Source organism: Gymnoscopelus microlampas, assembly GCF_963454915.1.
Source record: "Gymnoscopelus microlampas genome assembly, chromosome: 13".
NCBI classification, from domain to species: Eukaryota; Metazoa; Chordata; class Actinopteri; order Myctophiformes; family Myctophidae; genus Gymnoscopelus; species Gymnoscopelus microlampas.
The window spans coordinates 49,445,950-49,472,314 of NC_139950.1; the positions used below are offsets into that span (position 1 = coordinate 49,445,950).

Sequence of the window (26,365 nt, forward strand, 5' to 3'; positions counted from 1 at the left end):
GAAGAGTTTTTAGAACATAGCAGTGATTCTCAGCCATTTTAATTCAAGAACCCCCAGTTTAACATGCATTAGGCTATACACGGACCCCCGTTTAATGGCATTTCCATCTCTGGGACCCCAATTTATATTGTAAAATCAATGTTAATTTAACTCTGAGAGTGTACAAATGGAACCAAATGGACCCGTAAGGGTCCATTTGGTTCCATTTGTACACTCTCAGAGTTACAGACCCATAAGGGTCCATTTGGTTCCTAACTATCTAGCATTTAGCTGGGGAGTGGGGACCCCCTGGAACTCCCTCAAGGACCCCTGGGGGTCCCCGGACCCCACTTTGAGAACCACTGTGTTAAGTGGTTAAAAAGAAAAAAGGACGTCATAAAATCCTGCGATGACGACGGAGGACTTTTTCTCACCTTTGATGAGCGGAGGGTCGAACTTGAACCCTGGAGGCTGGGGGTTGCTGACGCACAGCGCCACCTTCAGCTCGGCCTTCCCCAACAGGGTGAGAGACGCTATGAACCTCAGCAGATCCTCCACCGGCTGGAACTGGTCCGCAGGCACGCCCGCTTCACAACTGCAGGGAGAAGGAGAAGGTATACGGCAAAATAAATGTTTACAAAACTGACTAAAACTAACTGAAATTGTAGACAAAATTCCCTTAGTTTTAGTTTTTGTCAATTTGGATGATATGAAATCTTCATCTATTAATTTGGCTGTACCAGCTTTATTCCAGCTGTCAGCACCTTACTCTGGCCCTTTTCAATCCTGAACCTGACAAATAAACAAAAGTATAAAAAGACCAACACAAACACTAAAACTAATAAAAAACGAACTAAAACTTAGGTGCAGTCGGTAGTGCTGTCGCCTCACAGCTAGAAGGTCCTGGGTTAAATTCCCGCAGGGGACACTGGGCATGTCTTCTCCTCCGCGTCATCAGCGGGAAAGGGCCTAGTACTCTGTGAGGAGTTTGCATGTTCTCCCCGTGTCTCTCAGGGTAGTTAATACCCTCACAAAAACATGCAGTAATCCTGGTCGCTATACCGCCTCCCCCATGACAGTCGGGGCGCCTGATGGAGGGGAAGGGAACTGGTTGGAATAACGTGTTCCTTCCACGCGCTACGTCCAATCGGGGAAACTCCCCTCTGTCAGGTGACAAGAAGGTCAGTTGGCTCTCATGCATTGAAGGAGGCATGAGCTCGGCCCTGGCCTCCCTAGACTGGTGAGGTGAGTGTAGCGCCCAGGATCACTTAGAAAATCGGCACAGAGTGAAAAATAAGGGTTACAAAATCACGGGATAAAAGAAATTAGAAAAAAAAAAGAAAAACTATTAGCATTTTTCAAAAATAAAAACTAATAAAAACTATCAAATCCGCTCTAAAAACTAATTAAAGCTAAGTGAAAAAATCAAAACCAACTAAAACTAAAGTAAAATGAAAAATCCAAATCCATATAACCTATAACCTTTACTCCACACATGTCCAAATCATCTCAACCTCACCTCTCTTTATTTGTCCCCAAAACCCTCTAACCTGTTTGACACTGGAAGAGTATTCAATAAACAAGTAAAAAAAACATCAAATGGATGCACCTGGGACGTATCATCAGTGTTGTAGCCTGGGGTCATAGGGTGTTTCGGGTCTCGCAACAACATACACCCTCGCCCAGGTTTGATTGATTGATTGAATATTTTATTAGGCAAAAATGTAAAACAACAATACTATATATAAAAAATACTTTGTCTAACAGGTCCGTTCATAAAAGTCCTTGCGGACTTGTTTCCAATGAGGGCCTTGGTATTCAATTCGTAGGTGACCCAGCCGGGGTTGATCAAACCCCCGACTTACGTCCCAGTAGCTACCCATGCACGGTCAGTCCTCTTAGGGAAAGACGGGGCCACTCAGTCCGCTTCTCCTGAACTACTCTGCCGGGACCTGGGGAGGCTCTGGCACGTGGAGGGACTAGGCTCTGTGGATGGCTCTCCTGTCCGGGCCCCTCCTCTATATCAGTGGTTTTCAACCAGTGGTCCGGGGACCACCAGTGGTCCTTGAGGGAGTTCCAGGGGGTCCCCAGCTAAATGATAGATAGGAACCAAATGGACCCTTATGGGTCTGTAACTCTGAGAGTGTACAAATGGAACCAAATGGACCCTAACGGGTCCATTTGGTTCCATTTGTACACTCTCAGAGTTAGATTAACATTGATTTTATAATAAAAATTGGGGTCCCAGAGATATAATGCCATTAAATGGGGGTCTGTAGCCTAATGCTTGTCAAACTGGGGGTCCTTGCAATTAAAATGGTTGAGAATCACTGCTAGAGCCGTAAAAATCGTCTCTTATTGGGGGTCCCTGGCACATCTTTTCAAATGGGGGTCCCTGGGCTAATGTGTGTCGATTTGGGGGTCCTTGACGCAAAAAAGGTTGAAAACCACTGCTCTATATAACTATATACTGTATATAAGCAGTGGCGTTTCGAGCTTGTAGATCTGCTACCTTTGATGCTTTTGTGTGACGCTGCAGTACGAAAAAACACTAAAAGTTAGAATATGTAGATAAGAGATTTCTGCCCCGACAACAGTGATATGCGCTGTGCTTCATTCACCCCCAAACACTGGAATCCTTGTTACCCATTTCCTCCCAACGCATTAAAAAAGAAATCCCAGATTCTGCCTCATTGTCTCTGCTCAGGACGTCTTCCTCACCGTCTCAGGATGCTCTCCAGAGCGGCGTAGCCGTCGTTGGCGTCAAAGGCGGCGAAGAGGGCGGGGTTGATGGGATAGGTGTCCCGCACGAAACCAAACACGGCCAGAGCCACCTCCGCCAGCACGGGGCCCGGGACGTCGGGGCCGATCCGCAACAGGTTCTGAATGCAGATACGCACGCAGTTCTTATCTGAGAAGAAGAGGAGGAGGGGGAGGAGCAAAGGGTGAGGTTGCAGTCAGGGTTGCCAGATCTGCTTATTATAATTTCCCCGCAAGATTTTATTTGAAAATAGCAGATCTACAAGCTCACAACGCGTCGCGATGCGACGCGTTGTGAGCTTGTAGATCGGCTACTTTATACTACTAAGAACCAAAAGTACTAAAATATTTGAAAATAGCAGATCTACAAGCTCACAACGCTATTTTCAAATAGCCTATGTTTAAAACAGAGCTAAAGTGGTTAATGTATGTTTTATAATATCATAATTCATATCTGAAAAGTAACTAGTAACTAAAGTTCTCAAAAAATTGTAGTGGAGTAAAAGTACAATATTTGCCTCCGAGATGTAGTGGAGTAGAAGTAAAAGTATTGGAAATTGGAAATACGCAATTAAAGTACAAATACCTCAACATTTTACTTAAGTGCAGTACTTAAGTAGATTTACTTAGTTACTTTCCACCACTGGCGTGATGTCTTGAAAACAACAACAAACACATGATGACTCTTCTCTCTCTCTTACACAAGCTATAATTGTAGGGTTTACCTTCCAAATGCTTTCCAGCTACATTGCATTACCTAACAGGTTGGGCACGGTGTTGCGTGTCTGCGCAGCAGAGATGGCCCCGAGGACACGAGAGGCCTGGTGCCTCCAGGGGGCGCTGGTCTGGTCCCACAGCGACGTCAGGGAGATGATCAGACACTGGAGCTCCTGGGTCTCCACCATCTTCTCCACGCTCGCCCTCTGTGTGCAGAGCTGGAGCAGGACCTGGCAACAAGTATAGACCCCGGTCAACAAGTATGGGTGTATAAATGGATAATTAGGTCCGCCTTGAGCGTGTTGCAAAGTTTCAAACACAAACCCACGGCTATTAAACATCAATGCTTTCCACTCACAATATAGAGCAATGGTTCCCAAACGGGACCTAAACTAGTGAAAATAGCAGATCTAAAGTACAAGCTTGTGTTGTGAGCTTGTAGATATCAGAATCAGAATCAGTTTTATTGTCACATCACAGATTTACAAGGTAAAAAAGTGGGTGAAATTCGTTTTTGTACATCACTCCCATCGCAACGTTAAATTCCGTAGAAAGAAGAGTGGGGAGAGAGAAGAAGAAGAGGGGTAGGGGGCAAGTGGGAAGGAGATCAACAAGAGAACAATAGAAGGCCAAAAACAAGTTATCTACATATTTACAAAGTACCTGAGATAAGAAACAAACTAAGGTGCCTGAGCATAGCAGCAATGTATGTATACTGTGCATGATATACTTATAGACGCTAAGGTGCTTAGGGAGAAAAAAGCGCAATAAAAAAACAAAAATCACAACTTCTTAAAGGATATTCTTTTTATGTATTTATAGAATGTATTTGATTCTTTGAAAAAAAAAATCAACTTTCTAATTAATTTCTGAACATGAACATATTTCTTTTAAAATGTTTTGAAATAATAATAAAAAAAATGCAATGAGAGAAGAACGCTGGAGCAGCACGGACAATTTAAGCCTCAGAGTTCCACTCTGAGGAAGGTCGAAAGACCGAAACGTCAGTCAACCCTATACTTGCACTGCATTAAAAAAAAGGCTTAAATTGTCCGTGCTGCTCTTCTCTCATTGCATCTAGTGTCCCTACCCATGTGACGCACCGGACTGGCCGCTTTAAGGCTGAGGCGCAACAGTAGAATCCCTTTGTTAATAATAAAACAATGTTGTAGTAAAAGCGGGAAAAAGAAACGGGGGGAAAGGGATATTTACACGTGACCCATAAAAATGGGTCTGCAACCCACAAATGGGTCCTGAAGCACTGTTTGGGAAACCATGGTGTTTGACCCAGAGAGCTGGGTTAGTGTTTGACCCGGAGAGCTGGGTTAGTGTTTCACCCGGAGAGCTGGGTTAGTGTTTGACCCGGAGAGCTGGGTTAGTGTTTGACCCAGAGAGCTGGGTTAGTGTTTGACCCAGAGAGCTGGGTTAGTGTTTGACCCGGAGAGCTGGGTTAGTGTTTGACCCAGAGAGCTGGGTTAGTGTTTGACCCAGAGAGCTGGGTTAGTGTTTGACCCAGAGAGCTGGGTTAGTGTTTGACCCAGAGCGCTGGGTTATTAGTGTTTACCTGTGTGAGTAGTTGTTGGAAGCTGTCCTCCCTGGCTGCGTTGTCCTGCTGGGCTGGGAGACACACTAGCAGGTACAGACACTTCACCAGAGCAGCAGGGAGACCCGTCTTTATCCAGGACACCGCATCCTCCTACACATCCACACACACATGAACACACACTGATATATTAGCCAAAAAAATGTTCAAACATTCTCAAATTAACTCATTGAGTTCCAGAATTATTTCAGAATGATGTTGTCCCAGTGCCAGAGTTTTTTTCACAGAAAACAAAAAGTGCTTAGGAAGCGAGATACAGCCTTTTTAAGTTATAAGTTAAACAAGGAGTGGATGGAGCTGCAAATCTTCAGATGATGATATCTTGGGTTCTGGACATGTTTAAAAAAAAAAAAAATTTAAACATTTTTTTCAAAAACACGCCAAACACGTCATTGGCACGTTGAGCCATAGCGGTACAAAACACGTGAAACACATTAATGGCACTCAATGAGTAATAAAAACAAAACAAAAAATCTAAAAAAATGTTCTAAAATAGTAATAGTACAACAGTTGTTAAACGTGTCTCACTGTGTTGTTGTCGGCGGTGAGGAGAGACAGGGACTTCAGTAAGAGCCATCCTGGGTTCTCAGTCCCCTCGCTGTCACTCTGTCCATCCAACCTCTGGAAGAAGTCCACCACCTGGTAGCGAGCCTCCTCTGATAACACACGGGACAACACACACAGAAAAAAAGTTCATTTCAGTGAACGAACGATTTCGTTCACGTTCACGGCATGAAAAAATTGAAAATAGCAGATCTACAAGCTCCCAACGCGTCGCATCGCGGCGCGTTGTGAGCTTGTAGATCGGCTATTTTCAAGTAGCCTAGGTATAAAATAGGGCTAAAGTGGTTAATGTATGTTTTATAATGTGTACGTAAAACACCATCGCGGGAGTGGTTTTTTTTTACGTCGCGCGTGAACGTAACAGTTTCAGAAAGTGAACGAGCTCGTTCGTGTGAGGTTTCATTCATTTTAGTTGGGTTTACATGTGCATGAGTAGTTTTAGTTAGAAATTTACTTTTTCGTTTAGTTTTAATTTAGTTTGAGTTCTCTTTATAACTTTTCCAAGGAATGCCTTGATTTATAGGAATGCCTTGATTTTTATTTGTTTTCAACAAATGAAAATTTCACATTGAGAAGAATAAACCTTTTGGATGAAACCGAGAACTATATATAGAGAGATATTGAAAAAAAAGTGAGGAAAATATTGTCTCTAACAGTTAATCAAACTATTGGATTTAACTGATTATATACTGTATATATTTATATATTTTTTAAAATATATTTTTTTCATTTTTAATTTTTCACAAAAGTATACATACAACCCCCCACCCACATCCCTCACCCCTCCCCACATACAAACCCACATACATAAAGGACAGCACAGATAAAAATAATCAAAAATAAAAGGTACAAAAAAGAAAAGAAAAGGAACAACAAGAAGAGACAAATCTGTTGTAAAAACATTAAGTAGCTTTGAGAAATAATAGATCTAAACCGAGATAGCTGTAGATAACAACCTATAACATCTCTGATACAGGTAGGGACAACGTTTCCATAATAGTCCAAATAAGGTTGCCAAATCTTCAAAAAAGTGTCAAACCCATTTCTTAAACTATAAGTAATCTTCTCAAGAGGGACAAAACTGTTCATTTCTGAGAACCATCTCGCAATGCAGAAGAAATGCCGGGGGGACTTCCATGTTATTGCAATACATTTCCTAGCCACTCCAAGTATATAATACTGTCTATATAAAAAGAAGAATAGCAATGTGAATTTCAATGCGAGTTATTTTTTCTTTGCAGGTGAAAGTGACATCAGTGCATATGGTGTGTGATATGATCATTATTGATGGTTGCAGCCTGTGTTTTACAACACAATGTTGTGGTAGTGTGGGGACTTGTTACAGCATGTATTACTGTTAACTTCTTTCACAACAGCAGTTCCCTGCTGTTGTGAAAGAAGTTAACAAAGTAAAGTTAACCAGTGGTGGAAAGTAACTATGAGTACATTTACTCATACTCTTTAGAAGTTAACTAAATGCGACTGATTATTAACCTTCATTCCGCAATGCATGTATCTTCAGATGAATACCAGTGTTTTCCAGGATGGATAAAGAGCCATCATGGAGTTTTATGGAAGAAAAATAAATAGTGAGGGATTTGATTTGTTTTCCCAAATATGCATGCTTCACTCTCCACACTGAAGCCTCTTGAAGCAGTCTACCACAGTGCCCTGCGTTTTATTACTGCCGATGATTATCTCACCTATCACTGTATTTTATATGATAAAGTGGGTTGGCCATCTCTCGCAGTGCGTAGAAAGCAACATTGTATTTTATTTATTTATAAGGCCTTGTGTGGAAAGCTTCCTTTGTACCTATCCTCGCTTCTGAAACCAAAGGTTACTGGACATTCAACACGTTCACAAACCCACATTAGATATACCAGTCCTCAGAGCAGTGAACAAGGAAAGACTGCTTTAATGTATTATGCTCCACACAAATGGAACAAACTTCAGGATTCTCTTAAACTGGTGCGATTGGTCTCAATAGAGACATTCAGGGTGCTTCTTGAGGACACACTACATAGTGACTGCACCTGTTTCATGTAACACTATGTTATTTTGCATCTGTGACACTGTAATGTGTTTCAAATGTTTGTTATTGTTTTTCATTATGTATGTATGTATTTTATATGCTGTTATCAGGGCGTCCTTGAAAAGGAGAGCTTGCTCTCAATGGGCTTCCCTGAATAAATAAAGGAAAAAGAAAAGAAAGAAATACATCTGGTTCTAAACCTTAGACAAACATTACGTATATGTTAAGTTGTCGGTCACAAACACTGCTTTGCTGCATGAACAGGAATAGCATCCACTCTGAAAGACATGTTCTGAGAGTAAAGATAGGAACTAAAACCAAAGGAAAGCAGAACCAGACCGAGGCAGAACTTCCCCTCCAGTGCTGCCATGACTGTATACAGCAGGGGTTTCTCACAGTGGGACCCCCAGGGGATCCAGGGGGGTCCCCAGCTAAAGTAGTCAATATAGCATCACAATCATTTGAACCACTTTATCCTTTTATATGTTGGCTATTCACAAATAGCAGATCTACAAGCTCAGAGCGTGTCACTTCCGTATTGCGCTGTGAGCTTGTACATCTGCTATTTTTCAGATGGGGAAGTCCGTGGTCAAATATATGCAATTTGAAAATGTGTGAGAACCACTGGTATGCAGAGCACCAGAGCCTGGTTTATTTATTATGTTCATAGCTAGGCCTGTCATAATTATTATAATCCACTGATCCACGCAATTATTTGAGATAATCGCAATCGTTTTTGCATCATAGTCAAAATTGTCTCTATTCGTTAATTTTGTGTAAATGCATCTGTTGAAAAGAATTCACACATTTTCAGAAATAGTGGAAATCGATCTATGACAGGGGTCTTCAACGTTTTCAGGCCAAGGACCCCCTAGCTGAGAGAGAGATGAAGCAGGGACCCCTACTCTATATTCAGGGGTGCACATAACTGGTGCGCAGGTGCGCATGCGCACCCAAAATAAAAAATGCGCACCACATCAGACGACGCGAGGCGCTTTTGCGCACCAACAGCTGGGACAGGAATTTCCAAGCTTTTATTTTTTAGCAAAACTAAAAAATAAAAGCCTGGAGATCGAGGCTAGGAATTTACTTCCTGAAGCTACACTCACACAATCACGCTAAAGCACCCGTCGGCCCCATGTACAGCCATTTAGGCACAGGGGTAGAGGACGCATGCTGCACGTGATTGTAGTGTTGCCTCGCGTCGCCTCGCATTGCCTCGCTGCGTGCACGCAGCCAGCAGCGGCTGTTAGAGGCACTCGTCACCGATGATGAACGCACCGTAATGGTGCAAAATATGCCGTGAACGTCCCAATCTGGCGGATAAAATCAGCGCAGCAGCACAGGGCACCAACCTTGGGGGCTTTACCTAACAGCGCGAGAAAAAAAAACGGCGAAAATTGGCGGAATTTAGAAGCAGAGCGTCCTTTTTTCTCGCGCAGCGCGAGGCGTTGAGAGCTTGTAGATCTGCTATTTTCGGCTAATGTTCCCCTCAGAAAAGGAATTCTAGGGTTCAAGTGGTTAATGTAAAAAAAAAAAAAAAATCATATCACACAAAGATTTGGCAGACCCCCTGTAGTAACTCTGAGGACCCCCTAGGGGTCCCGGACCCCCTGTTGAAGACCCCTGTTTTAGAGTATGATCGAATATGGTCTATTTTGGACATAGCACATTATTTATTTTGATTATTGGTACTGGTCAGTCATTTCTGTGTATATTTAAGTTATGTGTCGTCGTTGTTTACAAAGCCAAACAGAAATGTCATTTTTACTTATACAGTACATTCCAATGCCAAAAACACAACGACATCGTTCATCACAATTATTTGTATGACAGTTCATTGTCAAGTAAAACGTGCCGATTGCTGACAGCCCTGTGATCATACCTGCCGGTCTGGCTGCCAGTCTGCTGTGGATGTTGGAGACCACCATGTCTGCCGCGAGACCGGCAAGACCCTTCAGATCCAGACCTTCAGCCCTGCCGTCACTCTCACACACCTGGGATCAGAGATAGGCAGGTTAGACAGACAGACAGGGCAACAGACAGGTAGACAGGGCAACAGACAGGCAGACAGGCAGACAGGGCAACAGGCAGGTAGACAGGTACACAGGGCAACAGTTCAGTTCAGAAAGGACAATAATTCATCTCACATGCAGAGTAGACTAGAGCCCAACTCATATCGGTCAAACCAATATATCAGTCTGGCCGAAATATGGGTTTGACTGATATATCAGCCATTGTTTGACCTTATTGACAACATAGGCGAAAACAAAACAAGTTAACTGTCGGCACTATGTAACTTTTGAGTGAATGTAATTTTGTCCAATCTGTATGGTAAAGAATGTTAATACAATATAACTTATACAATCTGTATGGTAGAGTATGTTAATACAATATAACTTATACAATATGTATGGTAGAGAATGTTAATACAATATAACTTATACAATCTGTATGGTAGAGCATGTCAATTACATTACGGTCATTTAGCAGACGCTTTTATCCAAAGCGACTTACAATAAGTGCATTCAACATAGGTAGGGAACGAAACTACTAATCACCAGAAGTCTGAAGTGCATTCTCTTCTAAAACAAGCAACTAAGAGTATACCTAGTGCTAAAGTAAAAGTGCAATATATCAGCTACCTACTTTCTTAAACAGATGAGACAAAATAGGAAAATCAAATGAGCAAGAGCTAAAACAAATAAGTGTATCAAATAAACAAGATCCAATAAAATAAAACAAGAGTTTGTACAACTAGTTAACAACAATTAGGCAAGGCGAAGAGGAAGGATAGTGTTTCCTGAAGAGGTGGGTTTTCAGCCTGCGGTGAAAGATGGGCAGTGACTCTGCTGTCCTGACATCACTGGGGAGTTCATTCCACCACTGTGTGTGTGTGTGTGTGTGTGTGTGTGTGTGTGTGTGTGTGTGTGTGTGTGTGTGTGTGTGTGTGTGTGTGTGTGTGTGTGTGTGTGTGTGTGTGTGTGTGTGTGTGTGTGTGTGTGTGTGTGTGTGTGTGTTGGTGCTAATTGTCCAGTCCTGCACTGTTCCTCAAAGGGCAGAGGGTGTGGTGAGTATAGTCTAGATGGAAAGGGGGGTCCACGCGCATAGGGTGGACTTTTTGATGCCACCTGTTTTTTCGTAATCCTTGAAGGGTGTATTTTAAGATTCTGCCAGGTAACAGGCTGAAAAAATGTCCCATGGGATTCATTTTTAACCCTTTCTTACACAACTCCTAGCCACATTCGAAAATGTTAAAAGAGACAAAACAGCATAGCTATTCAAATAAACAACCTACAGGGACAAATGAACACATGTTTCCATACAATTAGGACCCAAGGAATTCATAAAGAAATGTATCATTAAGATTCCAGCACATCTTGACTCTGTTTCAGGTTTTTTTTCTTAATCCTTGAAGGGTGTATTTTAAGATTATGCCAGTAGTAGAGGTCCTAGAAGGGGTCTACGCGCGACTGTTTATCTATTCTATTTTTTCAAGTTTGGATTTTTGGCATCCATAGGACCTGTAATATAGGGATTTTGATGATCCCAAGAAAAAAAGTGGTCAAAAGTGTTTTTTTTTTTAATGTTTTATTACCCCTATGAGACCTGCGGGATGGCTGGCTGGAACGCCGGCGAGACTGTCTTTCAGACACTGTGGAACGCTCAAATTTAGACGCAGCCCAAAGATAGAGATACCATTTGATTCCAGACAACCTCAGGTTTCCAATGAGACCTTGTCATGCTACCTTGTCTGGAAGGGGGCTAAATACCTAATGATTCAAAGTGAAGACAACATTTTGGCAAGGAAAAAACGGCCATCACCATTTTCCAAATGGTCCCTTGAGCTGTCACCTCAAATATATGTGAATGGAAATGGGTTACATGGATACCTACTAGCCTCCCCTGTACAGACATGTCAAATGTATGCCAATCTCATGCAGTTTTAGGCAAGAACCATGACGTTTTTTGCATGCAGTACAAATATGTAATTTCCGCCTATTGTAAAAAGGAGACACCTTTACTGTATCTATAGCTGTATGAGACCACTGTACTTTATCTATTGCTATATGAGACCACTTTACTGTATCTATAGCTGTATGAGACCACTGTACTGTATCTATAGCTGTATGAGACCACTGTACTTTATCTATTGCTATATGAGACCACTTTACTATATATATATATATAGACCACTGTACTGTATCTATAGCTGTATGAGACCACTGTACTTTATCTATTGCTATATGAGACCACTTTACTATATATATATATATATATATAGACCACTGTACTGTATCTATAGCTGTATGAGACCACTGTACTGTATCTATAGCTGTATGAGACCACTGTACTTTATCTATTGCTATATGAGACCACTTTACTATATATATATATATATATATAGACCACTGTACTGTATCTACAGCACTGTACTGTCCTATACTGCATCTGTAGACCACTCTAGTGCATCTGTAGACCCCTATACTGCATCTGTAGACCCCTATACTGCATCTGTAGACCCTTATACTGCATCTGTAGACCCCTATACTGAATCTGTAGACCCCTATACTGCATCTGTAGACCCTTATACTGCATCTGTAGACCCCTATACTGCATCTGTAGACCCCTATACTGCATCTGTAGACCACTCTAGTGCGACCCCTATACTGCATCTGTAGACCCCTATACTGCATCTGTAGACCACTCTAGTGCGACCCCTATACTGCATCTGTAGACCCCTATACTGCATCTGTAGACCACTCTAGTGCATCTGTAGACCACTATACTGCATCTGTAGACCCCTATACTGCATCTGTAGACCACTCTAGTGTGACCCCTATACTGCATCTGTAGACCACTCTAGTGCATCTGTAGACCACTATAATGCATCTGTAGACCCCTATACTGCATCTGTAGACCCCTATACTGCATCTATAGACCCCTCTAGTGCATCTGTAGACCACTCTAGTGCATCTGTAGACCACTTTAGTGCATCTGTAGACCACTCTAGTGCGACCCCTATACTGCATCTGTAGACCACTCTAGTGCATCTGTAGACCACTATACTGCATCTGTAGACCACTATACTGCATCTGTAGACCCCTATACTGCATCTGTAGACCACTATACTGCATCTGTAGACCCCTATACTGCATCTGTAGACCACTATACTGCATCTGTAGACCCCTATACTGCATCTGTAGACCCCTATACTGCATCTGTAGACCCCTATACTGCATCTGTAGACCACTATACTGCATCTGTAGACCCCTATACTGCATCTGTAGACCACTATACTGCATCTGTAGACCCCTATACTGCATCTGTAGACCCCTATACTGCATCTGTAGACCCCTCTAGTGCATCTGTAGACCCCTCTAGTGCATCTGTAGACCACTCTAGTGCATCTGTAGACCACTTTAGTGCATCTGTAGACCACTCTAGTGCATCTGTATGTACAGTAACAGTGTCAATAAGTGTTATATAATTACACAAAATGTGATACAAATAGGTGCTTCTACCTGACTTAATTCTCCATGGTTCATGTGTATAAGAATACCCTAAATGCCCTGCCACACCTCCACCTTTTCCTTGTGTATTTCCGTGTTGGAACGAGGTGGGTGTCTTTTGTTGTTTTCTCTGTATAACAAAATGGGAATTGTACTTGCAAAACGATTTATACAGTGTTTGTTTGGCTTTGTTTAGAGAAGAGTTCTTGCACTACAAACCGAGACTAACTGGAGACGTGTTGTATGTTGTTTCTTGTCAGGTATGTTGCATTATGTGATCAATTTCATATTGAGCTTGTGTATTTCCGTGTTGGAACGAGAGAGGAGTTCTTGCACTACAAACCGAAACTAACTGGAGACGTGTTGTATGTTGTTTCTTGTCAGTTTCTTGTCAGAATAAATGGAGATTGTCTCCAAAGACAGTTCTGGGTCCGTCTAGTCCATTACACAACGCAGAGATAAAGACTACACCGGTTACATTGGTGCCGTGACGACCCGTCGCATCGCCGACCAGCGCTCGCCTGGTCCCCGGGGAAGAGCTGCTGGATTCCCGCTCCTCTCGTCCGTCCACCCCGCGGCCCCTCCGCACCGCACTGCGCTCCGTCTGCTCCATGCTCCGTGGGCTCGACTCTGACGGTCAGTTTTTGTGGGGTTCATAGAGTTCAGACTTCATTCTGGAGTTCCTTTTTTTGTTGTTGCTTACTTCCATGGACTGATTGATGCTTATTATACGTAATCTTGGTTTTTACAGTTGCTGACATTTAAAAAAAAAAAAAAGACACAAAAAAAAAAGAGTGAAAAGTACACAATAATTGTTTTGATGTGAAATCCTCATGTTTATTTTGAGTTTATCTGAGGGTTTATGAGGTCTAACAATTCATCTGCACTTTGCTTGAGTTTTGGTTGTGCATTATTTGCTTATTTTCAATTTTTCAATATTCCATTACATTGTCATGTCAGGGGGAGACACTGTTGATGATTTTGCTATGGCTGGTCGTGACAATGCTGGCCGTGGTATCACTTCTGGGGTGGGGAGGGCTCAGTTGATCTCCATGTATCATGGGAGGGGTGGGTCAGTGGGCTTGGTTGGGGTTGAGGGTTATAATGACCAGTCACTGATTAACTCACCGTTGGTCCCTGTTACCAGCTCCACACCAATTACCCAGTCAAACCCTATTTCCAGTTCCATGCCAGTTTCCCAGTCTAACCCTGTTGCCAGCCCAATGTCAACAGCCCAGTCCGCTCCTGCTACCAGCTCTGTGTCGATTGCCCAGTCTGGCTCCAGATCAGTTGCATGTTTTAACCCTCCCCCCACCCAAGTTATCACTACGGAGGCATTTGGCAGTATGATTGCTGATCTGGCAAAGCAGATTGGAGAAAACATCACAGCCAGTTTTAACACCATGCACCAGCGCAGTAGCGCCCAGCCAGAGGTCCCACTCCCCAGCAGCCAGGCCACCAGTCATGTTGATCCATCCCAGTTGAGGGTGGTTGTCCAATCCGACACTTAAGGCTCCACCATACTTCAGGGGTGACCAGACTGATACGTTTTCCATCCATGAATGAGAGGACATGATGAGATGTTTCCTGAAGAGGACGAACTGTAAAACGCATGAAGAGATGTGTGTACTTATTATGTCAAGACTGACTGGCAAGGCTAGGGATGTGGTGAAGGTGTCTCTCCGCAGCCGCCCTGGATTGGGTGCAACAGATATGCCCACCGCTGTGTTTGACATTCTGAAGAGCAACTTCAGTGAGTTGACCTACTCCAATCTGCCCATGAGAGATTTCTACAGCAGTGTTCCGAGGGCTGGTGAGAGTGCTATGGATTATTGGATTCACCTTAACAAGTCCATTGATGCAACAGATGAGTGCCTCCGTAGACGGGGTAAATCTGTGGAGGACCCCAGTGCTGAAGTGGTGCTGATGTTTATTAGCCACTGCCCAGACCCCAGTCTTGCCATGTCATTTCAACTAAAGGCGCCTGAACAATGGACTGCAGCTGAAGTCCAGGAGCGCCTGGATGCTCACATGAGGAGTCTGAGGAGGGCAGCCGTCCAGCCCCCACAAGTGTTGACCTTGTCAGCTCCAGTCAGAGACCCGTGACAGTTTCCCCCCATTATTCTCACTCTATTGGGCCTCAGCAGGCACCAGTGACGCACCATCTAGCCCTTGACCCTGTCTCTCCTGTTCCTGTGTCTGTCTATGGTCAATCCCAGCCCGCCACTGCAGTGACGGGTCAGAGAGAGTAGGCACTGTGAGGTTGAGGCAAGCAGTCACCCTACTGCCCTGGCAGGAGTATCTGGTATGGGGCAAGTTACCAAGTGATGCCCCTCTGTCTCCTGGAAGTACTGTCATTGTCGAGCCCACCTCTGCCCGATCAGCTCCTAAGAACATCATGGTGGGGCGAGTTGTAACACCCATGTGGGGTGACCGCTGGGTCCCGATGAAGGTCCTCAATCCTACTGAGAGCTCTGTGACGCTGCGTCAAAACGCCAAGTTGGCCGACGTCTTCCCATGTGTTGCAATGGAGGACCTACCCCTTACTCAAGATGTATGCAAGCCACAGACTGTTTCCCCCCCTGACCCTGTGTTCTGCTCAGACCTTGTTCCTGACCCCCTGCAGCAGCTCAGGAGCTGTGGCTTAGCTGATGTCGATGTTGAGGGCTGTGAAGTGTCTGATGAATGGAAGAAGAGGCTGGCTGAGCTTGTGTTGACCTATAAGGATGTCTTCTCGAAGGGCAAGTTGGATTGTGGAAAAGCAGATGATTTTGTGCACCGTATTCGCCTCACTGATGAACGCCCCTTACGGCTGCCCTACCGCCGCGTCCCTCCGGCCGACTATCACAAACTGAGGGAAGTGCTGTCCGACATGGAGGAGAGGGGCATCATTAGCAAGTCTATCAGTGAATATGCCTCTCCACTGGTCATGGTCTGGAAGAAATCAGGGGACTTGAGGATCTGCACAGACTTCCGCTGGCTCAACGCCAAGACTGTAAAGGATGCCCATCCACTGCCCCATCAAGCGGATTGTCTAGCCGCCCTTGGTGGTAACGCCTTCTTCAGCACCATGGATCTAACGTCGGGGTTTTACAACGTTCCCCTCCATGAGTCCGATAGGCGGTACACAGCCTTTACGACACCTTTAGGCCTGTATGAGTACAACAGGCTCCCTCAAGGCCTGTGCAACTCTCCGGCATCCTTTATGCGAATGATGCTCAGCATCTTCGGCGATCTGAACTTTTCCAGCCTCCTCTGCTATCTGGATGATTTATAGGTCTTTGCCCCGTCTGAGGAAGGATCCCTGAAATGGCTTGAGGTGGTCTTCTCACGTCTCAGGGCTAATAACCTAAAGCTGTCACAGAAGAAATGTCACTTTCTCCGTAGATCAGTGAAGTTCCTGGGCCACGTGGTGGACAGCAGTGGTGTCTCCGTCGACCAGGAGAAGGTGCATGCCATCTCTGGCTTCAAAAGGGAGGACCCCTGCCTGTGAGAAAGCATTTGAGGATCTAAAGAGTGCCCTCCTCAACAGTGTGGTGTTGGCGCATCCTGATTTTGACAGGCCATTTATTCTCTCCACGGATGCTTCCCTAGATGGTGTGGGTGCTGTCTTATCTCAAGTGCCTGCTGGTGAGGAAAAGGCAAGGCCGATAGCTTTCGCAAGCAAGTCTCTCAGCCGCAGGCAAGCCAACTATCCCGCCCATAGATTGGAGTTCTTGGCTCTGAAATGGGCCGTATGTGATAAGTTCAGTTACTGGCTCAAGGGTCATACGTTCACTGTCTGGACAGACAACAACCCCCTCGCATACATCTTAACCAAGCCGAAACTAGATGCCTGCGAGCATACTCTCAGCTGCTACGACAGGCCAGTGATGTGCAGGACGTGTGTGTGCAGGATGCCTTCCGATTGACATGTCAGCCTCAGTCACTGGGCAATTCATCTTCATCTGCTGCTGTGCACACTTCGATGTCAGAGGGTGATGTCTCCTCTATTCTATCCCTCCCTGAAGAGTGGGACACCGTTCCACAGCAGCGTGCAGCCTCTCTGGCTGGCCATCTGGCCACGTTGAACACTTCAGGTTATGACATGTTCCCTTCAATGTCGCTCACTGACCTCCAGTCCCACCAGCAACAGGATCCTGTTATCTTGAGAGTCAATTATTATGTTGAAAGGAAGCTCAGACCTTCCAGACGTGAACGCTGTGGGATGGTTTCTTCTGCGCTTATGGCTTTCCGCAGTGTCTCCATGCTGATCAAGGAGCCAACTTTGAAAGTGAGCTGGTCGCTGAGCTGTTGGAGTTGGCTGGGGTCGACAAATCAAGGACCTCTCCTTATCATCCCATGGAGAAGGGGGGACAGAGAGGTTCAACCGCACCTTGGGCAACATGTTGAGGTCCCTGCCCCCGAGATCAAAGCTGAAGTGGCCTCAGATGATCCAGTCTATGACGTTTGTGTACAGTTGCACTGTCCATGAGACCACAGGGTTCGCTCCCTTCTACCTGATGTTTGGGAGGGTCCCCAGATTGCCAGTTGACCTCATGTTCAGGAATTCCCTACTGGATGATACTGTCTGTGACTTTGATGTCTATGTGAAGTCTTTGGTGGGTGACCTGCAGTCCGCCATGCTCCTGGCCCAGAAGAACGGGTCGGTTGAGCGGAAGCATCAGTCTGACCAGTACAATAAGAAGGCTAAAGGCCTGCCGCTCTCTCCTGGTGACAGGGTGCTGGTGGCAAACAAGGGCACGAAGGGGAAACGGAAGCTTTCTGATAAGTGGGACCCCGCTGTCTACACCGTCGTTGCCTCGAAGCCTGCTCTCCACATTCACCGGATCAGAAACCGGGAGGGGCATGAGCGAGTGGTCCATCGCAATCTGTTGCTGCCGGTCAACTTCCTGCCCCTGGATGACTCCTTAGCTGGTGATCCCGCCACAATCTCTCAGCCTGCCGCAAGTGTGTTTGATGTTTCTCATGTGACTGACCCACATGGGTCTGAGGTGTGTGATGTGGATACAGCAGCAGCGACCATTTGCACCCTCTCTGTCTGATTCTCTCTCCTGTGACAGTTATATAATTACACAAAATGTGATACAAATAGGTGCTTCTACCTGACTTAATTCTCCATGGTTCATGTGTATAAGAATACATAGTGCATTAGTGGTCACAGCTCCTTTAGTCTCCTCCTTCTGTCCCCTGTATAAATGCCCTGTCACACCTCCACCTTTTCCTTGTGTATTTCCGTGTTGGAACGAGGTGGGTGTCTTTTGTTGTTTTCTCTGTATAACAAAATGGGAATTGTACTTGCAAAACGATTTATACAGTGTTTGTTTGGCTTTGTTTAGAGAAGAGTTCTTGCACTACAAACCGAAACTAACTGGAGACGTGTTGTATGTTGTTTCTTGTCAGGTATGTTGTATTATGTGATCAATTTCATATTGAGCTTGTGTATTTCCGTGTTGGAACGAGAGAGGAGTTCTTGCACTACAAACCGAAACTAACTGGAGACGTGTTGTTTGTTGTTTCTTGTCAGTTTCTTGTCAGAATAAATGGAGATTGTCTCCAAAGACAGTTCTGGGTCCGTCTAGTCCATTACACAACGCAGAGATAAAGACTACACCGGTTACATGTAGACCCCAGTACTGCATCTGTAGACCCCTATACTGCATCTGTAGACCCCTATACTGCATCTGTAGACCCACTAGAAGTTCGGGCCGCTACGCAGCCCGAACGTCTAGCGTGACGCGTCGTTCACTTTGCAGTGCCACCTTACAGGCACCTCACAGTGTGAGAGAGAGTTTTGTGCTCTCCTAAATCCACGGCAGGCTTTGAAAGTACCCACTTCAGAAAGAGGTGACGTGCATCACCTCTCCAATGACCAAAACCCACTATGGAAGCCGTCGAACTGGTGCGATCTGACGGCATCCTAGAATTTATAGGTAGGATGTGATGTCATGCGTGATGTCATGCTGTCGTGAGATTACGTCACACTGGCGTTGTGTCCATATTCGGAGTGATGCAACGTACATACAACGTTACAACGTACATACTGACAACCGACATGGCGCAGGATTCAAATTGTATATATATAGGTAGGATGTGATGTCATGCTGTCGTGAGATTACGTCACACTGGCGTTGTGTCCATATTCGGGACGACCGTCTCATCGTGATGTCAGATTACGTCACACTGGCGTGATGTCAGATTACGTCACACTGTCACACTGGCGTGATGTCAGATTACGTCACACTGGCTACATACAACGTTACAGACAACCGACATGGCGCAGGATTCAAATTGTATATATATATAGATAGATATACTGCATCTGTAGACCCCTATACTGCATCTGTAGACCACTATACTGCATCTGTAGACCCCTATACTGCATCTGTAGACCCCTATACTGCATCTGTAGACCCATATACTGCATCTGTAGACCCCTATACTGCATCTGTAGACCCCTATACTGCATCTGTAGACCACTCTAGTGCATCTGTAGACCCCTGTACTGCATCTGTAGACCCCTGTACTGCATCTGTAGACCCCTGTACTGCATCTGTAGACCCCTATACTGCATCTGTAGACCCCTATACTGCATCTGTAGACCCCTATACTGTATCTGTAGACCACTCTAGTGCATCTGTAGACCACTTTAGTGCATCTGTAGACCCCTATACTACATCTGTAGACCACTCTAGTGCATCTGTAGACCCCTGTACTGCATCTGTAGACCCCTATACTGCATCTGTAGACCCCTATACTGTATCTGTAGACCACTCTAGTGCATCTGTAGACCACTATACTACATCTGTAGACCACTACTACATCTGTAGACCACTCTAGTGCATCTGTAGACCACTATACTACATCTGTAGACCACTATACTACATCTGTAGACCACTTTAGTGCATCTGTAGACCCCTGTACTGCATCTGTAGACCCCTATACTGTGACAGCTCAAGGGACCATTTGGAAAATGGTGATGGCCGTTTTTTCCTTGCCAAAATGTTGTCTTAACTTTGAATCATTAGGTATTTAGCCCCCTTCCCGACAAGGTAGCATGATAAGGTCTCATTGGAAACCTGAGGTTGTCTGGAATCAAATGGTATCTCTATCTTTGGGCTGCGTCTAAATTTGAGCGTTCCACAGTGTCTGACAGACAGTCTACAGACAGTCTACAGTTCCAGCAAAATACCATGTGAATGAGACACAAGGTTTGCAAATGAAATCAGCATCAGCACACCAGTGCTGTCTAGATGACTCAATGTTGCTTCTCACAACAAGCTAATGTCATTCATTTTTGTGCTTTGATGTACACAACTGACATTATTATTCTATATTTTCTTAAACTTAAGCTTTTCCTGGTGCAAGAGCAAAAGGAGAGGGTTCCCAAGATAAAGTTTGCTGAAGTGGCTCCTCTCCTATCTCACTCTGAATGACTGGAACTCGTTCCACCTGCTGTCTCTGCACACACACAGGCAACAGGGCCTTGTTCAGACAGGGGCGTTGTCTCTCATCTAATTGGGCCACAGCTTGCTGTCACAATCAAGCTGATATCCTACTATAATCCTACTATAATTCTAGTAACCTCTGTGCGTGCGTTTGTAGTGGTGGTGGTGAAGCTACCCGGTTCTCCCCACTGGCTGGACCAATTGCTCTGATTTTGCACACAGCCATTGACCATTACCATCTGAACTTAACTGTGAAGCCCGTTTTTCAATTTCATCAAATCTCAGCTTCTTATTAGCGTTTTTGTGTCAAAGAATGTCGTCCCATAGCTGCGGCTGCCCAGCTATGGGACAAACTGCCTCCCGGGTTGCCAGATCATGTGCGTATATCCCCCCACGGCTGCGCCGACCGGGTATGGTCTAGTAATGAAATGGTTGATGAACTGATCTGAGGGTTTTCTGTGCATCTTTTACTGTAATGAGGGAATATGACTGAATTAATTGTCACTTGATTTTTTAACAGTTATTTATTTATTCATATTGGCCCTCATTTATCAACGGAGCGTATAAACCGGTGCATATTTTTCCATATATTCGGCCGTACACCAACGTCGAAGTCACATTTATCAACGCATCCTACACAGCTGATCCCAGCGTACATTTGGTCCCAGCCTTGATAAATCTCACGTCTGAAAACGAGCGTCATTTAAATAACACGCCCTTAAATATTCTCGAAACACCCCGCTTTTACGACATGAAGAACCAGAATACGACCAAAGAAATTGTTTAGCTGGCTCGCCTCGCTGCCTGTCAAGTCACATAAACACACCACACACACACAGGCACGCACGCACACATGCACACGCCCCCCTCTCTCTCTCGCTCTCACACACACACACACACATGCGCCCAACTGCGTCTTTCATAATCCGTTACGGTGCAATCTTTGTCAGTCAGTAGGCTTGTAGCCTACATGAATGACATATTATGATAGGCGGCCTACCAATCACATCGCCATGAATGGAATACGTTTGTATATTTATTTACCCCATACCGAGCAGTGCGCGTTCGAGTTACACTAGAGCAGTCATGTATTCCCCATGAGACTCGGGCGGTCTGCAGGCTGCAGTGATCCCGTGCCGCCACCCACGTTATAAGAGATTGGATCGTCAGGGTTATATCCTTAACCCAGCCAGGTTGTAGCCTATATAACTCTCTATGACATAACTCCATACCATAGGACAAGCTACTGTAAGTTTGTAGACCTCACTGTCCCGACCCGCGACTTCCGACGCAAAAGCGCTCGTTATTTTGAAAATAGCAGATCTACACAACGCGTCGCGATGCGATGCGACGCTGGCTTGTGAGCTTGTAGATTTGCCTGTCAGACCGTCAGACAATGCTGCTCCGCAGGTCTAGAATGGAATAAACGGGCGCAGCCAACGTCAACAGCTGGTCTCGACCAGACGTGAGATCTCAGGGTAAAGTAGGATGAAGCCCACGTCAGGATATATTGATAAATGCCGAAAGGTCTTGCCATACGCTCATTATTCGGGCTGCACCGCGTTGATAAATGAGGGCCATTCAGTCTATTTTAACCCATTTCTGGACCTGGGTTACATACAGGATTTAGAAGGCGTTTTTAGAATCGGCCTCAGGTCTAAATGGGTTAATACAATATAACTTATATAATTGTATTTTGTCTCCCTGCTCTTCTATTGAGACATTTAGATCGTGTCAAAGGTCATGGCTCACCTAGACACAGGATCTGACACCTGATGGGTCAAGATTAAATTCATCCCCTGAGCAAGCAGCCTCTGATACAGACGGTGGAAGCCAGCAACAACCTAACCAAGGGGTCTTCAACGTTTTCAGGCCAAGGACCCCCTAGCTGAGAGAGTGATGAAGCAGGGACCCCCTCTATATATTGCATAAACTTGTGTTGCAGATTAAAGCTTTTCATAGATGTTGGTTTCATATTAATGTGTATTTTCAGACATTTAACCACTTAAACCCTCAATGCTAAATCAACTTTCACTTTGTACTTAGTCTGCTCTTTTCCCCCCTCTCTTTGCCTGCAAATAGCAGATAGCGTTGTGAGCTTGTAGATCGGCTATATTTAGGCTAAAGTTCCCCTCAGAATAGGGATGCTAGGGTTCAAGTGTTAATGTAAAAACAAATATTCTATCACACAAAGATTTGGCGGCCCCCCTGTAGTAACTCTGAGGACCCCCTGTTGAAGACCTCTGTACTAAACGGCTTAACGTGAAGATTTGTTGTGCATGATTAGAATCCCATAACAACAGCACCATGTACGGTATGGCTGAACCGCCGTGGCTAACGCACTACTACAGCATTAATAATACAGGCCAATGCACACACTGCGGGTCCTACTACTTTCACTTCCATAAGAGGAGATCACACTTCCCTGACCCTACTGTTCCACAGTGAGGCCCCTGCACTGACCCTACTGTTCCACAGTGAGGCCCCTGCACTGACCCTACTGTTCCACAGTGAGGCCCCTGCACTGACCCTACTGTTCCACAGTGAGGCCCTGCACTGTCCCTACTGTTCCACAGTGAGGCCCTGCACTGTCCCTACTGTTCCACAGTGAGGCCCTGCACTGACCCTACTGTTCCACAGTGAGGCCCTGCACTGACCCTACTGTTCCACAGTGAGGCCCTGCACTGTCCCTACTGTTCCACAGTGAGGCCCCTGCACTGACCCTACTGTTCCACAGTGAGGCCCCTGCACTGACCCTACTGTTCCACAGTGAGGCCCTGCACTGACCCTACTGTTCCACAGTGAGGCCCTGCACTGACCCTACTGTTCCACACTGAGGCCCTGCATTGCAGTGGCGGCCATTTTCTGGTTCCACTCCAAAATAGTCAATGCATTTTTCCCATTGACATTTACAAAAATCAATTATTTTAAGCCTAAAATCAAGCCATCCTGGTGAATCATGACCATAAAACGTTTGATTCTCTGAAAAAAACGTTTTTGTAAACAGGAAAACAAAGGGTATTTATTAAATATAGTATATCATATAATTAAATATAAAATAAAATGAAAACACATATTTTTTTGTTTTATGCATAAATAAAATATTATTAAATAAATATTATTAAGTATGGCGGATTACAATAAGTGTTCATCATAAAATTATAGTCGACTAAATCTACAGTTGATTTAGTCGACTATAACGTATTTTGGCGGTGCCTTGATGGCGTCGTAATGGCAGATTTTATACTTAATGGATGATTTAACGCGACTCGTTGTGAGCTTGTAGATCTGCTATTTTCAGAGCGCAACACCCCGAGCGCAACCAAACATAAAATGACTTGTCTTTTAGTTCTACTGGATCTCTTCTCCACTAGATCCCTCACTAACATTTTAGTCTAGTTTTTATTTGTTGACAAAATTGTCAATATATTTAGTCTAGTTTTAGTCATCATAGCTTAGTTTTTATTCAGCTTTCATCAGTGAAAAAAGGTAGTCGACCATCATTGTTCGTCATAGATTTAGTCGACGAAATCAACACTACAGTATACAGCAGGGGTCTTCAACGTTTTCAGGCCAAGGACCCCCTAGCTGAGAGAGAGATGAAGCAGGGACCCCCTCTATATTGTGTGTGTCAGATTAAACTTTTTGTGTTTACTTGGTCTGCTCTTTTTTCCCCTCTACACCTATTCCTCTTTGCCAAAAATAGCAGATCTACAAGCTCACAACGCCTCGCAGTGCGAGGCGTTGTGAGCTTGTAGATCTGCTATTTTTGGCTAAAGTTCTCCTCAGAAAAGGGATGCTAGTGTTCAAGTGGTTAAAGGTAGGGTAAGTGATTTGCTTTGGTTAAAATAAGTGTTAAATAGCTCTATATTCTGATAGTACTCATTGCTATAGAGTGTTTGTTCAGTATTAGGAGTCTCCTTGTCTCTCCAGCTCTTTATAAAACAGTAAATGCATTTTCGTTTGAGTTTCAGTTTCATTTCCAATTTTATCCAACCAGGACAGAGAACTCAATCAGGATACAGATTAAACAAGTGAAATTGGAAGTGATGACACTAAGAAATGAGTAGACAAAATTGGAGCTGGAACACTATACAAATTAAGCTTAAAAATGGGTACTTTCTCCTGATTGGCTGAGATTTTGACACCTACCGAAAAATGTATTTTCTGTTTATTAAAGAGCTGGAGAGACAGGGAGACTGCCGTTACTGAAAAAACACTCTATAGCAATGATTACTATCAGAATATAGTATTTTAACTTTTTAACAAAATACTTTTTGTTTTGACCAAAAAATATCACTTACCCTACCTTTAAGGTAAAAATCATATCACACAAAGATTTGGCGGCCCCCCTGTAGTAACTCTGAGGACCCCCTAGGGGTCCCGGACCCCCTGTTGAAGACCCCCGGTATACAGTACGTACCTGAATGTAGAGAGGCAGGACTTTGAGGAGACACTCCTCTCGGTGCGTGGCAGGATCTCGCTCATCGCGTATGCTGTGGTCAGAAGATGCAGGACCCCATCTCCCCCCCAGGTCCTGGAGCTGTTCTCGGAGGGCCTGGAGGAGCTGAGACCCCCGCTGGACCCCCTCCTTCTCGTTTCCCTCCACCCTGCCGTCTCCCTTCAGCTCCTCAGAGACAGAGGCCAGCTCCCCTGAAGCGCTCAGCTCACCCGTCTCCTTGTTGATCCTCTCCATGACGCGTTCACCAACACACTCCTGTCAACATGGAGAGAGAGAGTTTATAGCGTTGGTTCTCAAAGTGGGGTCCGGGGACCCCCAGGGGTACTTGAGGGGGTTGCAGGGGGTACCCAGCTAAATGATGGACAGGAACCAAATGGACCCTTATGGGTCTGTAACTCTGAGAGTGTACAAATGGAACCAAATGGACCCGTTAGGGTCCATTTGGTTCCATTTGTACACTCTCAGAGTTACATTAACATTGATTTTACAATATGAATTGGGGTCCCAGAGGTATAAATGGGGGTCCGTAGCCTAATGCATGTCAAACTGGGGGTCCTTGAAATTAAAATGGTTGAGAATCACTGCTAGAGAGCCGTAAAAACCTTCCCTTATTGGGGTCCCTGGCTTATATTTTTAAATGGGGGTCCGCGGGGTAATAAGTGTGAATTTGGGGGTCCTTGCCATGAAAAAGTTTGAGAACCACTGGTTTATAGTACACAGTGATGGAGAAGGTATTCACATGTTTAACTTAAGTAAAAGTATCCATACTGCAATGTAAAAAATACTCTGTTACAAGTAAAAGCCCGCAATTCAAAATTTACTTCAGTAAAAGTAGAAAAGTATTGGTATCAAAATGTACTTAAAGTACCAAAAGTAGAAAGGACTCATTATGCAGAATGTCCCATTTCACAAGTTTTCAAATGTATAAAATTATTTTGAAAATAGCAGATCTATTTTCAAATGGCCGAAATGCATATAGAGCTGAAGTGGTTAATGTATGTTTTGCTGAAAATATTTTGTATGCTCAAATGTTTTGTTTTTGTAAACCATGACCGAAATAAACTAACTAACTAACTAACTTTTGTAATAATAATCAAAATCTACAAAGTAACTATAGTAACTAAAGTTTTTAAATAATTGTAGTGGAGTAAACATACAATCTTTGTCTCTGAGATGTAGTGGAGTAGAAGTAGAAGGAAAAATATATTCCAGTACCTCAAAATTGTACTACCTCAAAATTGTAAAAAAGTACAGTAGGGAGAACGGGGTAAGATGAACCTCTGG

The 26,365-nt window shown here is 44.4% G+C and overlaps 1 protein-coding gene across 5 annotated transcripts in view; it reads right to left on the reverse strand.

The window, feature by feature from the left end:
• The window catches only part of wdfy4 (WDFY family member 4), a 187,371-nt gene that overhangs the window by 156,353 nt on the left and 4,653 nt on the right, over positions 1-26,365 (reverse strand). For all 5 annotated transcript variants that reach the window (XM_084076960.1, XM_084076962.1, XM_084076961.1 and 2 more), the window contains 7 exons: positions 25,043-25,336; positions 9,544-9,655; positions 5,588-5,715; positions 5,021-5,152; positions 3,497-3,686; positions 2,701-2,890; positions 414-574 (listed from right to left, as the gene is read on the reverse strand). In XM_084076960.1, the coding sequence (XP_083933086.1) occupies positions 414-574; positions 2,701-2,890; positions 3,497-3,686; positions 5,021-5,152; positions 5,588-5,715; positions 9,544-9,655; positions 25,043-25,315 (1,186 nt within the window). In that variant the 5' untranslated portion in view covers positions 25,316-25,336. The remainder of the gene's footprint in view (positions 1-413; positions 575-2,700; positions 2,891-3,496; positions 3,687-5,020; positions 5,153-5,587; positions 5,716-9,543; positions 9,656-25,042; positions 25,337-26,365) is intronic.